Below are 14,511 nucleotides of genomic sequence, written 5' to 3' on the forward strand. Positions count from 1 at the left end.
AGTTTTTTTTCAGTAGACTTTTGGGATTTCTTACTACCTACAGCTTGTTGATAAAATGTATGGCACATTGCCATTAGCTGTGCAAAGTGGGCTCTGGAGGCGAGGCCAGACCACTGGACTGGTTGTGAATGGACTTTAGGTATCGTGAAGGGCACCAGGTACACAGCACCAGGTATCGTACAGAGCACTAGGTACACGGCCGCTGACCAGCCCCTATTCAAGACCATCCGCCATGTGCAGCAGACTCTTTGTGCAGAGTCTGGCCTGTGGTCAAACCCGGATGTATGACATTACAACGCATGCTTTTACCACGCATGCCTTTACATCGCAGTTTTTACAATGCATGCTGTTACAACGCATAGCGTTAAGGGGTGCTGGATAGTGAATAGTTTAATTTACTATTCCAACTCCAGTCCCCGTGGATAGTAGGGAAGGTGTTGGATAGTAAATTAAACCTATTCCCTATCCTAGAGCGCTCCCCGGCGCAATGCGTTGTAATGACATGCGTTGTAATAGTTGCGTTGTAAAGGCACTGCGTGGTAAAAGTTGCGTTGAAAAGGATGTTTACCGTCAAACCCTGCATAAACCTCTCTGTCCCCAGGACCAGCAAGTCAGGACAATAGGCTGTAAGGCTGGGTTCTGCAGCCCAGCCCTGATAAACCAGGGTTATATACCAAGTTTGGTGCAATTCCATTCAGCATTTTTTGCTCTAGTGCAAAGAAGAAATTCCTGTGCAAGCTATAATGCGAACCACAACTTTTATGACCCCTTCCCCATTCGCTTTCTCTCACTAAACGTGGTAAGCCAGTTACGCCTTCCGTGGGATCATTTGTTTGCAGATTTAGCGAACTGTGCTATAGCTATTAACCAACTAAAACGCATTTTCAATGGAGAGACTTAACCATACCTATGCAGTTGTGATTTCTAATTTTGTAATAAATATATTTATTTAAAGTTAAGTGCAAGTTAACTCTGTAAAGGGAAGTATAACACGTTTTTTTCTTTTTTAAATAACAGGTCGCTAATGCCACATTTTTGCCTGGGAGTCAAAGTAAAGTTGCGATTATTCAATATATTGTTACCCAATGTAATGAACTAAGAAGGATGGAAGGTTAAATTAACCTTGAGGGATGCAAGCACGTGTCCTCGAGATTGCGCCAGATGGGAGTTTGAAACGCTTCACGCAATGAGCTACCTTTCTGGCTATATTTGTATAATTATTCTAAGAAGACATAAGCATATGTTTCATTATTGCTATTTAGAAAAACTTAAGTCGGTATTCAGAACGGCTGAGCTATTTTTGTGATTTGCAAATAACATTTCTCAGCATGTCACGGATTGCCATCGCTCTCATGGCAGTAAAAGAAATCAGGTGTGATGAATTGCAGCCCTTGGTCTATCTTACACAACAGAGGGGCACTTTACATTCTGGAAAGTAATACAAATGGCTGTGAGAAATCATCAGTGGGACATAAAAAGAAACACTGGAGCTTGCAATGTAGCAGATGCCATCAACCTTGCAGGGAGAGTAGTATTCATTTTAGGCAGAGAACAGAATAGGAGGCATCAATTTACCTGGGTCGGGCTTAATCCGCCTCGCAGCAAATGACAGGGACTTTATTTATTTTGTAATCTCTTTATAATTAGGTAGTGTATGCAATTATATACTATGCCAGATTTGCCCATTATTACATATCATCTTCCCTATCCACAAGAGTCTCTTAACTCAGCAAAACATACCAGTGTCAACTAAGAAAACTCCATAGTTGTTGTGTAAATCAGAGCTCTCTGGACACTTCTCTATGCCAGCCTGGTAAACTTCTTCTGCTTCTTCAACTTTGTCCTTTAACAGAGACAGAACAAAGAAGAATTTAGATTTGTAGTAATAAATTCCCAAAACGTGTTGTGATTATAAAAGTAGAAGTAAAAATGAAGAAAACTTAAACAGTAGACAAAAAGATGCATTCAACAGTAAATAATCAAAAAATATGTACAACAATGAAATACAAGGAACATTTTACCCTGTAAGCATCTGCTCATGGCATGCAGTGCTGTAGATTCACATGCTGTGTATACTACTGCCATCTAGTGTTGGGTCCAGATGTTTGTAAGTTGTTTTTCTTTGTGTTTCGAGTCACGATGTAGTGTGACTCCTCATTAGTAATACGCATGTTCATCGACTCCATTGTTAGAATGTTTTCCCGCACTGTGGGTGAGGATGAAATGTGGAGCAAACGAAGTATAGAGAGATGTCCATGCAAAAGAGGGAAAAAAAGATTGGAAAGGAAATTAAAAAGAGCCACAGATGTCCAGGGAGGAGTGTGGGCGGATGTACGGTGTTACAACGCAGGCTTTAACCATGCATGCTTTTACAACGCAGGTTTTTTAACGCAAGTCGTTACAACGACTTGCGTTGGGGGGTGCTGGATAGTGAATAGTTTAATTTACTATTCCAACTCCAGACCCCGTGGATAGTAGGGAAGATGTTGGATAGTAAATTAAACTATTACCTATCCTAGAGCTCCCCCGCGCAATTCGTTGTAATGACTTGCGTTGAAAAACCTGCATTGTAAAGGCACTGCGTGGTAAAAGTTGCGTCGTAAAGGATGTTTCCCAGTGTGGGCGCATGCAAATCTACCGCACTAAATGCCACAAACAGATGCTTACAGGGTAGGTAACATTTTCCATTCGAGGCATGTGTGGCTGGACATGCTGTACATAGACTGCAAGAAGTGCCCCCAAGAAGCGGTGTCTGGCCTGTGGATGTTATAGTAGATTGAAGAAGTATATGAAGTACTGCTTGACAAACATTAGCTTGTTGGCGAGCAAGTACATCCACACAGTATTGTTTTGTGAAGGTGTAAGGTGTGGACCAGATAGCTGGTTTGCATATGTCAGCTATTGGTATGTTCCTCAGGATGCCAAAAGAGGCTCCCTTTTTTTGAGTGGAGTGAGCTCTAGAAAAAGTGAGCAGAGTCCTCTTAGCTTTAGCATATCATGTCTGGATTAATTTGACAATCCATCTAGAAATACCTTATTTGGATAAAGCCTACCCTTTTTTTGTAAATGTTTTTATTGACAGCACAGACATCATGGTACAGAATTATAAGTGGATCTCCCACAGTGTGGGTTCATAGTTGCATACCGTGGTTACATAGTATTGATAGGATGTGGAATATACCTGAAACACAAAACAGTTTGTGGCAGTAGTGTCAACGGTTACTACATAATCAATAGCAACATGGCATTGAAAGAAACTGCCAAAAAGAGTCAATAAATAATTCAACAACTCGAGAGCTCTGGGGCCATACACAACAGACAGGGATACTTGGAGATACAACATGTTCTCATACATTTCACGAAGGAGCCTGTTCAGCATGTGTACAGGTGTAATTTAGGAAAACAAGGACATTATCGATTTATGTGGTTTGCTCCTGTTCTGCATGCCACTGGAGATATGGAGGAGAAGAGACATGACTATGTGGAATGGCCTATAGGACAATGTTGAGTCAAAAGGGGGATTGGTGCCAACATAGGCAATATGTCAAGAGCATGGTGCAGGAGTATTGCGTAGATATGGGTCAATGTGTGGTAATGGACGGCAGTGGAGCCAATGCAAAGGTGCTTGATAATATATTGTAGTCGTATGTAAGTGACATAGCATGGATAAAGCCTTCCTTTTGTGTTGTTTAGAGAAAGCGAAAAAGAGTTGATTCGTTTTTATAAATGGTTTAGTTCTATCTTTATATAACAAGAGGGCTGGCTTTACATCCAAAGTATGGACAACCCGTTCTGCAAATGAATCAGAAAAGCACAGAAAGTTCTATAGACTGGTTAAATTGGAAGAGAGATACCACCTTAGGGAGAAATGTGAGATTGGTACAAAACTATCTCTCTGAACTTGGAAAAAAAGTTCTTCCAGGTTTAATGCCTGTAGCTCACTGACACGCCAGAGTGGAGTATAGCAAGAAGGAATATCACCTTCCAAGCGAGGAATTGAAGGGGGCAGGAGTGGAGGGGTTCAAACGGAGGGCCCATGGGCCTTGTAAGTAGAATGTTGAGATCCCATGTTGGGCTGGAGAAATTCGTGGAGGAATGATACTCTTGAGACCCTCCATGTTAATGAAGAGAGAGATGTCTTGTCTATTCTGAAGGTAGGCAATCACAGCAGCCAAGTGTAGATGAATGGAGGTAAAGGCTAGACCAGAAACATGCAGATGTAATAGGTAACAAGCAATGTCCTGCACTCTGGCTTCAAAAGGAAAAATGTATTTTGAGTGACAGTAGCATTGTAACACACATCTTTTCCACTTAGCTGCATAGCAGGCTCAGGTGGTAGGTCTGCAAGCTTCTTTAAGTATGCTCATGTGTTCTGGAGAAAGATTGAGGTATCCAAATTGGTTGTATGATGGAACTACGACTGCCTAAACAACACCATGCTTTTACAATGCTGTCCTAACAACAAAAGTGTCTGTAGAGCAACGCGTTTACAACAAATATGCCTTTACCACAAATGTCTTAACCACAAAAATGTAAGTATTTTACAGGTAAGGTAAGTATAAACATATATATATATATATATATATATACATATATATATATATATATATATATATTCACTGAAAAAAACATAGGTTTCAGGCACGTTATAGTTAGGAATTAGCATTTAAAAAACCATATAAATTCACTGAAAAAACCATAGGTTTCAGGGGCGTTATAGTTAGCTGGACATTTCACTCGTACAAAACCATTGATACTTGGTACTTGCTTCTCCCCCAGCTATGCTAATCTGCATATGGGCTGGTGGGAGGAGCAAGTATTGGCAATAACCCAGGCAGTAAGCATGGGTGAAAATGTGATAATTTATAAGCGCTACATAGATGATATTTTTATCCTATGGAAAGGGTCCGAGGAGATTGCTCAAGCATTTGCAGTTGCCATTAATGAGTATACCCTCAACTTGAGATTTAAATGCTCCACCAGCACAGAAACAAACCAATTTCTTGATCTGGAACTGTATGTAGATCAGAATAAAATCCAAACAAGAACATACAGAAAGCCAACAGCGGGAAACGCTGTGCTTCATGCACAAAGTTTCCATCCGGTCAAACTAAAAGAATCCATTCCGTACGCAGAATGTTTACGTATGACCAGAAATTGCAGTACTCAGGCAGGTGCCAAGTCCAATTTATTTGAGAGGCTTAGCAAAAGAGGTTATAGCCCTCAAACCTTAGCAAAGGCAGACCATAAATGCAAGAATGTAAACAGGAGGGATCTCCTGTTTGCAGACAAAAAAGATAAGAAGGAGAAACAAAGCAAGTCCTTACCGAACATCCCCAGGATGATAACAGGGTACAACGCTTACCACAACCATGTGAGAAAAATCTTACAGAAGCATTGGCCTTTGGTGCAAAATGATCCTGTAATAGGTCGTTGGAGTGGTAGAAGCCCATCAATCACTTTCAGGAAGGCCAAGTCGATGCGCAACCAGCTGGTATGCAATGCACCGACCATAACCAAGCCACCTATATGGTTGAATAGCCAGAAAGGGTTCAAAAAGTGCGCAAAATGTAAAGCGTGTAAGCAACACCACACAGGTTAAAGTCCCGTTTAGAAATAAGCCCTACATCATCAGAGGCTGCTACTCTTGTAGAACAGAGTATGCAGTTTACGTCCTTGTATGCAAATGCGGGAAACGCTATGTAGGAAGTACCATTCATCCGGCCCATGTCCGAATCCTACAGCACTTGCGAGCCATAAGTAACAACGATGAAACATACCCGGTGGCCTGACACATTAACACATCACACTCAGGCAACAGCAACGACATCAAATATTTTGTCATCGACAGTATCGCAAAAAACATCAGAGGGGGAAATCGCAGATTGGCCCTACGGCGTTTGGAATCCAGATACATAATCCTTTTGGATTCCAAGATCCCCAATGGATTAAATGCCGACGAAGCACTGACAGTACACATATAGTCCAGCGTAGCCCACTCCCTTAACCCAAACCACTCCCAAACATCTGCAACTTCACTTATGTAAATACTTTGTTTCGTTTAGGCACAATTTCTTTTATTGGATTCTAGCACATAATGACCTTGCATCATTACTAGGGGAGGCCTACCGTATCTACACTAATGTTTGTAATCAATCAGGGGTAATGTACATAGAGGACTTATGGATATATAACTGTGTGCATTCAGCCACATATTGCACTAGATATAATGTTTCAGACGTCATCTTACTCCACTTGGAGACGAGGCTCGTTTGAGTATCCTTTCTTGTATTTTTTATGTTTGAAACACTTTCCTTCTTACATCTTGCAATAGAGGGCAGGATGAGAAAAGTGCCATGGTTACGAGGTATACGTATTCAACTGCAATTGTAATGAGAATCTCTGTGAACACGCATATATATACACCGTATACCGTTAACTTAATATTACACATTTATCAAACCCTCTGTCAAACATAATGCATTATCAACGCGCGTGGTGTACCCGTAACACAGGGAGTAACACGAATGTGCATTGTTCCACAGCGCGTGTGTTGGATCCGAGGTTCCATTCCCTAGTTAGAGAATGCTGACATAGACACCTTTTTTAAACTGTGCATGTAACCAGTAATACCATTCGGTAGGCATCTACGTTATTTAACTGTATTTTAATGTTCGTTGGTATGGGGCAATATGCACTGAATTGTACATGCACAATCATCGTTTATTTTAGAGTAACATTTTGTGTGAATTTACGTTTACATTCTGTAAGTTTCATGCGCTAGACTCTTCTATGTCTCTTGTCAAAACACCGTCATACCACTGGTAACCAAGGTAACGATTAACCAGTCACAGTGAGGTAACTGTGTATGTGCTGGAATGTACTTAATTGACAGCGTCATTCATGGCAGATGAAGTGAGCAAGGCGGAGGCTTCCGCCGAAACGCGTCTGTAGCAGCTTTATGGATTAGAACTTTTTCTTGAGTTGAATTCACGGTGTCAGTGCCATCCTTGATCGGAGTGAATGCGGATTGGTAACCAATATATATATATATATATATATATATATATGTATATATATATATATATTCACTGAAAAAACCATAGGTTTCAGGCACGTTATAGTTAGGAATTAGCATTTAAAAAACCATAAAAAATTCACTGAAAAAACCATAGGTTTATGGGGCGTTATAGTTAGCTGGACATTTCACTCGTACAAAACCATTGAAATTCCCCTGTTATAGATAGTTCAGCTAACTATAACTCGCGCGCCCGCAATGCACTGCTGATGACGTCACATATTACATCACTCATGGCATGGTCAGTGACATCACTCATGACATCACTGATGACATCTCAAATGACATCACTGATGGCATCACTGATGACATCATCCAGTGAATGTGTGTCTTTCTGAAAATACATTTATTTTTATATATGTATATCTCAAGCTCGATGGAAGAATACATGGGTAAATACGTGTCTAAATGGACAGTTTTTTTTGTAAAATTGATTGTATAATGGACTGATTAAGTGTATCTTAGTGAATACATGGCTTAGCGAGTAATGTTCAAATATGTAAATATCTGTATCAGTCTCTCACTATGTGTATAATCGGCCGCATGGGTTGGTGAGTAGCTACGTGAGTGTCTATTTGGGACATTAGTTGTTTTGTTGAGTATCAGTATGAGTGTCTGAGTGTCTGTATGGTTTGTTGGGGGGCATTACTTAGGGCATAGATGCATGAATGAGTGACTCACTGTTTGTGTGTGTTTTTAAGACAGCATGTGTACACGACTGTATGGGTGGATGAGTGTGTGTATGGGTGTGTTGGTGAGTGAATGACTGTCTCAATAGTGTCTTTAGGAGTAACTACATATGTTTTAAACTAGTATATGTGAGTATTGGTGTATATAAGTGAATATATTTGAGAGTGAGAGATTGGAAGAGTTCCTTTATAAATAAGTATGTGCTTCTATAAGTGATTGTTTAAGAGAGTAAGTATGTGTATGTTTCTGTAGTAGTAAGTGTAGTAGTGTGTGTATAACTGTATATGCAAGTAAATGGATGTTTGATTCTTTATTAGCATGAGTGACTATGTGTGTGAGTAACTCTATGAATGAGTGGCGGTGTGTAACAGGATGTACAGGTGTATGAGTACATATGATGAGTGAGTACATTTATGAGTGACTATATAGGACTGTTGGTGAATGAGTGGATGTGTATGTAGATCTTGGAATTAATGAATAGGTTGTTGTAACTGGTATTGGTATGTCAATTTTTTTATAATTTTAGTTTCTATTTTTGAATGTGTGTTATCAAAGGTTATATTAGGGTGAGAGGAGGTCTGCCACTCTATCACAAGGATGATGTCATCAGTGATGTCATCAGTGATGTCACTGACCATGTCATGAGTGATGTAATATGTGCCGTTATCAGCAGTGGATTGCGGGCGCGCAAGTTATAGTTAGCTGAACTAACTATAACGGAGGAATTTCAATGGTTTTGTACGAGTGAAATGTCCAGCTAACTATAACGCCTCTGAAACCTATGTTTTTTCCAGTGAATTTCTAAGGTTTTCTAAATGCTAATTCCTAACTATAACGTGCCTGAAACCTATGGTTTTTTCAGTGAATTTCAAAGGTTTTTTAAATGCTAATTTCTAACTATGCCTACAGAGATAGAACACGCGAGGAAAGAAGAAAAATCGCACAGAAAGAAAAAAAGAAATGCAGAAAGAAACAACAGAAGTCAACAAAGAGGAAGAAAAGTGCAGGAAGAAGGAAAAAGTCCAGAGAGAACAAACAGAAGAGCAGAAAGAAGCCTTGATGTAAAATCATCCTGTACCCTCAACTTTTTCAGATGGTACTGGTGGTAACTGACTCTGACTAACCAGTCCTAGAGCCAGTGCTATATTAAAAGACACTTAGAATACAGTGAATACACCTACAAGCACTAGGGAACACTATGCGTTGAGTCTCCCTGTGATTAGCATGACCTCCTCTGCATTTGCCATGAGTTAATGCCTGGGTCATTGCATGAGTACATGAGTAGTGACTGGATGATTAGAGTGCTACAAAGAGAGTGCATGGTGCCACCAGCAAAAAGTTGGGGGCACAGGAGAACGTTCTGCTCCTCTTTTGCTTCTTTCTGCACATTTATTCTTCTTGCACTTTTCTCCGTCTTTCTGGACTTCTGTTGCTCTTTCTGCATTCGTCTTGCCTCTTTCTTTGCTTTTCTTCCTTTCTTCACATGTCCTACCTTTGTAGGCAAAGTTAGAAATTAGCATTTAAAAAACCTTAGAAATTCACTGAAAAAAACATAGGTTTCAGGGACGTTATAGTTAGAAATTTTCATTTAAAAACCCTTTAACATTAACTGAAAAAAACATAGGTTTCAGGGACGTTATAGTTAGAAATTAACATTTAAAAAACCTTAGGAATTCACTTAAAAAAACATAGGTTTCAGGGACGTTATAGTTAGGTGGAGATTTCACTTGTACAAAACCATCGAAATTCGGCCATCACAGTTAGTAGACCTAACTATAACTTGCGCCCCCGCAATGCGTTGCTGATGACGTCACATATTACATCACTCATGACATGCTCAGTGACATCACTGATGACATCTCAAATGACATCACTGATGAAATCATCCACATGATCATCTGACGCACCTCCTCATACCCTAATAAAACCTTTCATACACCCACTCTAAAATACACACCACCAATATCGAAACCATAGACAGACCAATAGCAGTTAGTACCTACCTGCTCAGTGATTCATATGTCTACACACACACATCCACCCACTAACCCTTACAGTCACTCATACACACAGTCATTCATCTATACAGCCACTGATATAGCCACTCATACACCCATATAGACACTCACACACTGCTACTCACCCAAAGAGTTACTCATACACCTGGTCAGTCATGCAACGAAACTATCACACACCTATTTACTTGCTTATACAGTCATACACACACCACCACACTTATTTATACATACACATAAAACACACACACTCATCCAAACAAATATTCTTGCAATCACTCACTCTCACATATAGTCATTTATGTACTCCAACACTCACATATACTGCCTTAAAACATATGTAGTTACTCACACATGTACCACTGAGACATCCATTCACTCACCAACACACCCATACACGCAATCATCCACCCATACAGCTGTTTCCATATGTTCTCTTGTACCCATCCACCCAGTGAAACAACCACTCACATATCTTTGCAGTGAGTCACCCCCACCCCCACCCACCCACAAGGACACTCAGGCACCCATACAGATACTCAGACAACCAATAAATAACCCATATAGACACTCATGTAGCTACTCACCAAGCCATGCAGCCGCTTACACACCAACTAACAGACTAATAAAAGACATTTATACAGTTTAGTCACTAACCCATGCATTCAGTAAGACACAATCAATCACTCACTTATACAGTCACACACCTACTAAATCATCCATTCAGACACTCATACACCCACTCATACTTCAATACACCCTGGTATATATATATATATATATATATATTACGCTTCATGGGGTTGTCCAAGTAGCGGGTAGCACCCGAGCCTGCGTGCGCCTTCCCCAAAGCGTTAGTTGGTATGGGCAGTTGCGTGTTTGAAATAGGCCCGACGCGTTTCGGAAATTTATTTTCCTCATCAGGGGCCAGCAGTAAAGTGCACGACGTCTACCATCTCCCTGTATGAAAACCCATATTGTGCTTGTGGGAGATGTAGTCCATATATCCTGGATGGATGCACTCTCAAATTACTGCTCGTTCCAAGGCTCTACCATGAGCCCCAAACATCACTCCTGTCCTCATCCATCGCGCAGCTCCACATACGAGTGCTACCCGCTACGGACAACCCCATGGAGCGTAATACATTAGCGGCGGTCCTGCCGCTGGGTTTCACCACCCCGAAGAAACGGGGGCCACGAGACTCGCTATCCAAGGAGTCTCGTATGTGGAGCTGCGTGATGGATGAGGACAGGAGTGATGTTTGGGGCTCATGGTAGAGCCTTGGAACGAGCAGTAATTTGAGAGTGCATCCATCCAGGATATATGGACTACATCTCCCACAAGCACAATATGTGTTTTCATACAGGGGGATGGTAGACGTCATGCACTTTACTGCTGGCCCCTGATGAGGAAAATAAATTTCCGAAACGCGTCGGGCCTATTTCAAACACGCAACTGCCCATACCAACTAACGCTTTGGGGAAGGCGCACGCAGGCTCGGGTGCTACCCGCTACTTGGACAACCCCATGGAGCGTAATACATTAGCGGCGGTCCTGCCGCTGGGTTGCACCACCCCGAAGAAACGGGGGCCACGAGACTCGCTATCCAAGGAGTCTCGTATGTGGAGCTGCGTGATGGATGAGGACAGGAGTGATGTTTGGGGCTCATGGTAGAGCCTTGGAACGAGCAGTAATTTGAGAGTGCATCCATCCAGGATATATGGACTACATCTCCCACAAGCACAATATGTGTTTTCATACAGGGAGATGGTAGACGTCATGCACTTTACTGCTGGCCCCTGATGAGGAAAATAAATTTCCGAAACGCGTCGAGCCTATTTCAAACACGCAACTGCCCATACCAACTAACGCTTTGGGGAAGGCGCACGCAGGCTCGGGTGCTACCCGCTACTTGGACAACCCCATGGAGCGTAATACATATATATATATATATATATATATATTTATATATCTATATATCTATACTACTATTATAAAGGAAGAACTTTGAACCTTTGAGGCGGGTAAACTCGGGAACCACAGCGCCAATCCACACACCCGATACATCGTTGTAATTGTCAGGGTGTGCAGATGGACATAGGCTATATAAATTAAAAAAATATAAGTTATTTAAAAAATTTACGTTAAAATAAAAAGTAGTCCCATGGAAGTAGCGCCGGCCGCGACGTGCGTGCTGACATCAGGAGCGCGGGAAGGAGCGGCGTCCAGGAGCGCGAGGAGGAGCGGCGGACATGAGCGCGGGGAGGAGCGGCGGACAGGTGGGGAGGAGCCGTGAGGAGCTGCGGACAGGCTGGGAGGAGCAGAGAGGAGCGGCGGACAGGCGGGGAGGAGCGGCGAGGAGCGGCGGACCGGTGAACTCAGGAGCACGGGGAGGTGCGGCGGATGAGGTAAGGCTCCGGGGGACCCACGGGCAATGTCGGGGCGGGCGAGGGCCCTGAAGACGAGGTCGGGACGGGCTGCTACTCCGGGGGACCCACGGACAATGTCGGGGCGGGCGGGGGCCCTGAAGCCTGATTGCTCCCGGACAAGGTCGGGACGGGGTGCTAGTATATATATATATATATATATATATATACATAAAACATATTTTTATACTTTACGGAAACACACATTCACTGGATGATGTAATCAGTGATGTCATTTGAGATGTCATCAGTGATGTCATCAGTGGTGTCACTGAGCATGTCATGAGTGATGTAATATGTGACATCATCAGCAGTGCATTGCGGGGGCACAAGTTATATTTAGGTATACTAACTATAACAACCAAACTTCTATGGTTTTGTACGAGTGAAATCTCCAACTAACTATAACGTCCCTGAAACCTATGTTTTTTTCTGTGAATATATATATATATATATATATGTATATATATATATATATATATAAAAATATATATATATATACACATACAATTGATACTGCTCCCACAATAAAGACACCACTCACAATCGTATTTTTCACCTTTTATTGCGATAGTTGGCTGCAAACTTAGTCCCAACCTCGCAGCGTGATATGCGCCATGAGCGCCAAACGTTTCGTGTCTTCTCCCTTTTTCACTGGCATGGCTTTGTGGTGGTGGAAAAGCTGGGCACTTTTAACTTGATCACGTTTGGAATTTGCTTAGTCCCACCCCAATGGGTGTGTGCATCCAATGCACTCTGGTACATGCAATTCAGGTAGGTATTGCCTCAGTGGGTGCCACCATTCCTTTACCTCCACATTTTTCTCCTCCATCGGGTCGCTGTTATGGCAAGAACAGGCAAGCTGCTTTACTTTTTCTCCACCACAAGCGGCTATGATGTTCCTCCATGCGCCTCGGACTCAAGACGCTAGGACCTGCAGCAGTCTGTAGGGGGGCGTCTTCGTGGCCGGAAACAAGTCACTATACATCCAATTGATACTGCTCCCACAATGAAGACGCCACTCACAACCATATTTTTCACCTTTTATTGCGGTAGGTGGCAGCAAACTCAGTCCCAACCTTGTAGAGTGATATGCGCCATGAACGCCAAATGTTTCGGGTCTTCTCCCTTTTTCACTAGCATGGCTTCGTGGTGGTGGAACAGCTGGGCACTTTTGACTAGATCACGTTTGGAATTTGCTTAGTCCCGCCCCAATGGGCGTGTGCATCCAATGCACTCTCGTACATGCAGTTCAGGTAGGTATTGCCATAGTAGGTGCCACCATTTCTTTACCTCCACATATTTATCTCCTATCGGGTCACTGTTATGGCAAGAACTAGCAATCTGCTTTACTTTTGCACCACCACAAGCAGCTACGATGTTCCTTCACCAGGGCTCGAGTCGGGGGACCACGCGGGTGGACGGCGTCCCCCACTTATTTTACAGGGGAGATGCCATCCCCCCTGCTCAAAAGCATGACCATCTAAGATGGTGAGTTACTTGTCCCCCCCTCCCCGTCGTGTGCGCAGCCCGGGAGGAGACAGCTTCGCGGGCGCACACACAGCCGCACCCGAGCCCTTCACAGGTCTTTAATAGACCATTTGATTGTGAATGAGGCTTTGTTGTTTTTTTTCACTCCTTAAAGCCCCTGCATCTGCATACCTAGCAACTCTTTGAACCTCCGTTTTGAGGAAAGAATGGAACGGGAAAAACCCAAACAGCTATGTAAAACTTGAATGCGCCCTGCAGACGACTTTCTCTGATCGCACAGATATACAAGGTGACGCTTAAATAAACAGGTGATAAACTGCCAGCGCTGCAGGAAATCTATCATTCCCCGGAGCAGTCACCTTGCTGGAACTGAAAAAAAAAGGGCGCTCTCTGTTTGCGCTGCAGACCCTCGGCACAACAATGAAAACCTTTGAAAATATTCTGATTTCATGTGAAGAGATTTAGGCCTGAACAGGGTCGGATTGGGAAGGAAGGTACTCGGACATTGGCCGATGGGCCCAGTGGCACCCGTGGGCCGTTTTATTTGGGCCTCTGCAAACTGGCCCAAGAGAATTTTACAGTCATCCCTAATCCCCGCCAGGCCACGGCTCTCTAATGAGGCGCCAGTATCACGGTTCTCTCCTGACCTGCTGTTTTTGAGGCTGGGGACCCGGTGTTGCTCTGCCCTTTGGTGAATTCTTGCCTCTGCCCCCTGCCTCGTGGGGCCTGCCTGGCAAGAAGCAGAGTCATTCCATGCTGGGCCTTGGTCTTCAGGTTATGGGGGCCACGACCCTGCCGCGTCGGGAATTG

The 14,511-nt window shown here is 42.9% G+C and overlaps 1 protein-coding gene across 1 annotated transcript in view; it reads right to left on the reverse strand.

Annotated features, from left to right (window-relative positions):
* TMTC1 (transmembrane O-mannosyltransferase targeting cadherins 1) overlaps positions 1 to 14,511 on the reverse strand; it is a 1,403,473-nt gene that overhangs the window by 154,339 nt on the left and 1,234,623 nt on the right. The window contains exon 14 of the mRNA XM_078673764.1: positions 1,741 to 1,843. Within this exon, the coding sequence (XP_078529890.1) occupies positions 1,741 to 1,843 (103 nt within the window). The remainder of the gene's footprint in view (positions 1 to 1,740; positions 1,844 to 14,511) is intronic.

The sequence above is a fragment of the Lissotriton helveticus genome, chromosome 1_1 (assembly GCF_964261635.1).
Source record: "Lissotriton helveticus chromosome 1_1, aLisHel1.1, whole genome shotgun sequence".
Classification (NCBI taxonomy): Eukaryota; Metazoa; Chordata; class Amphibia; order Caudata; family Salamandridae; genus Lissotriton; species Lissotriton helveticus.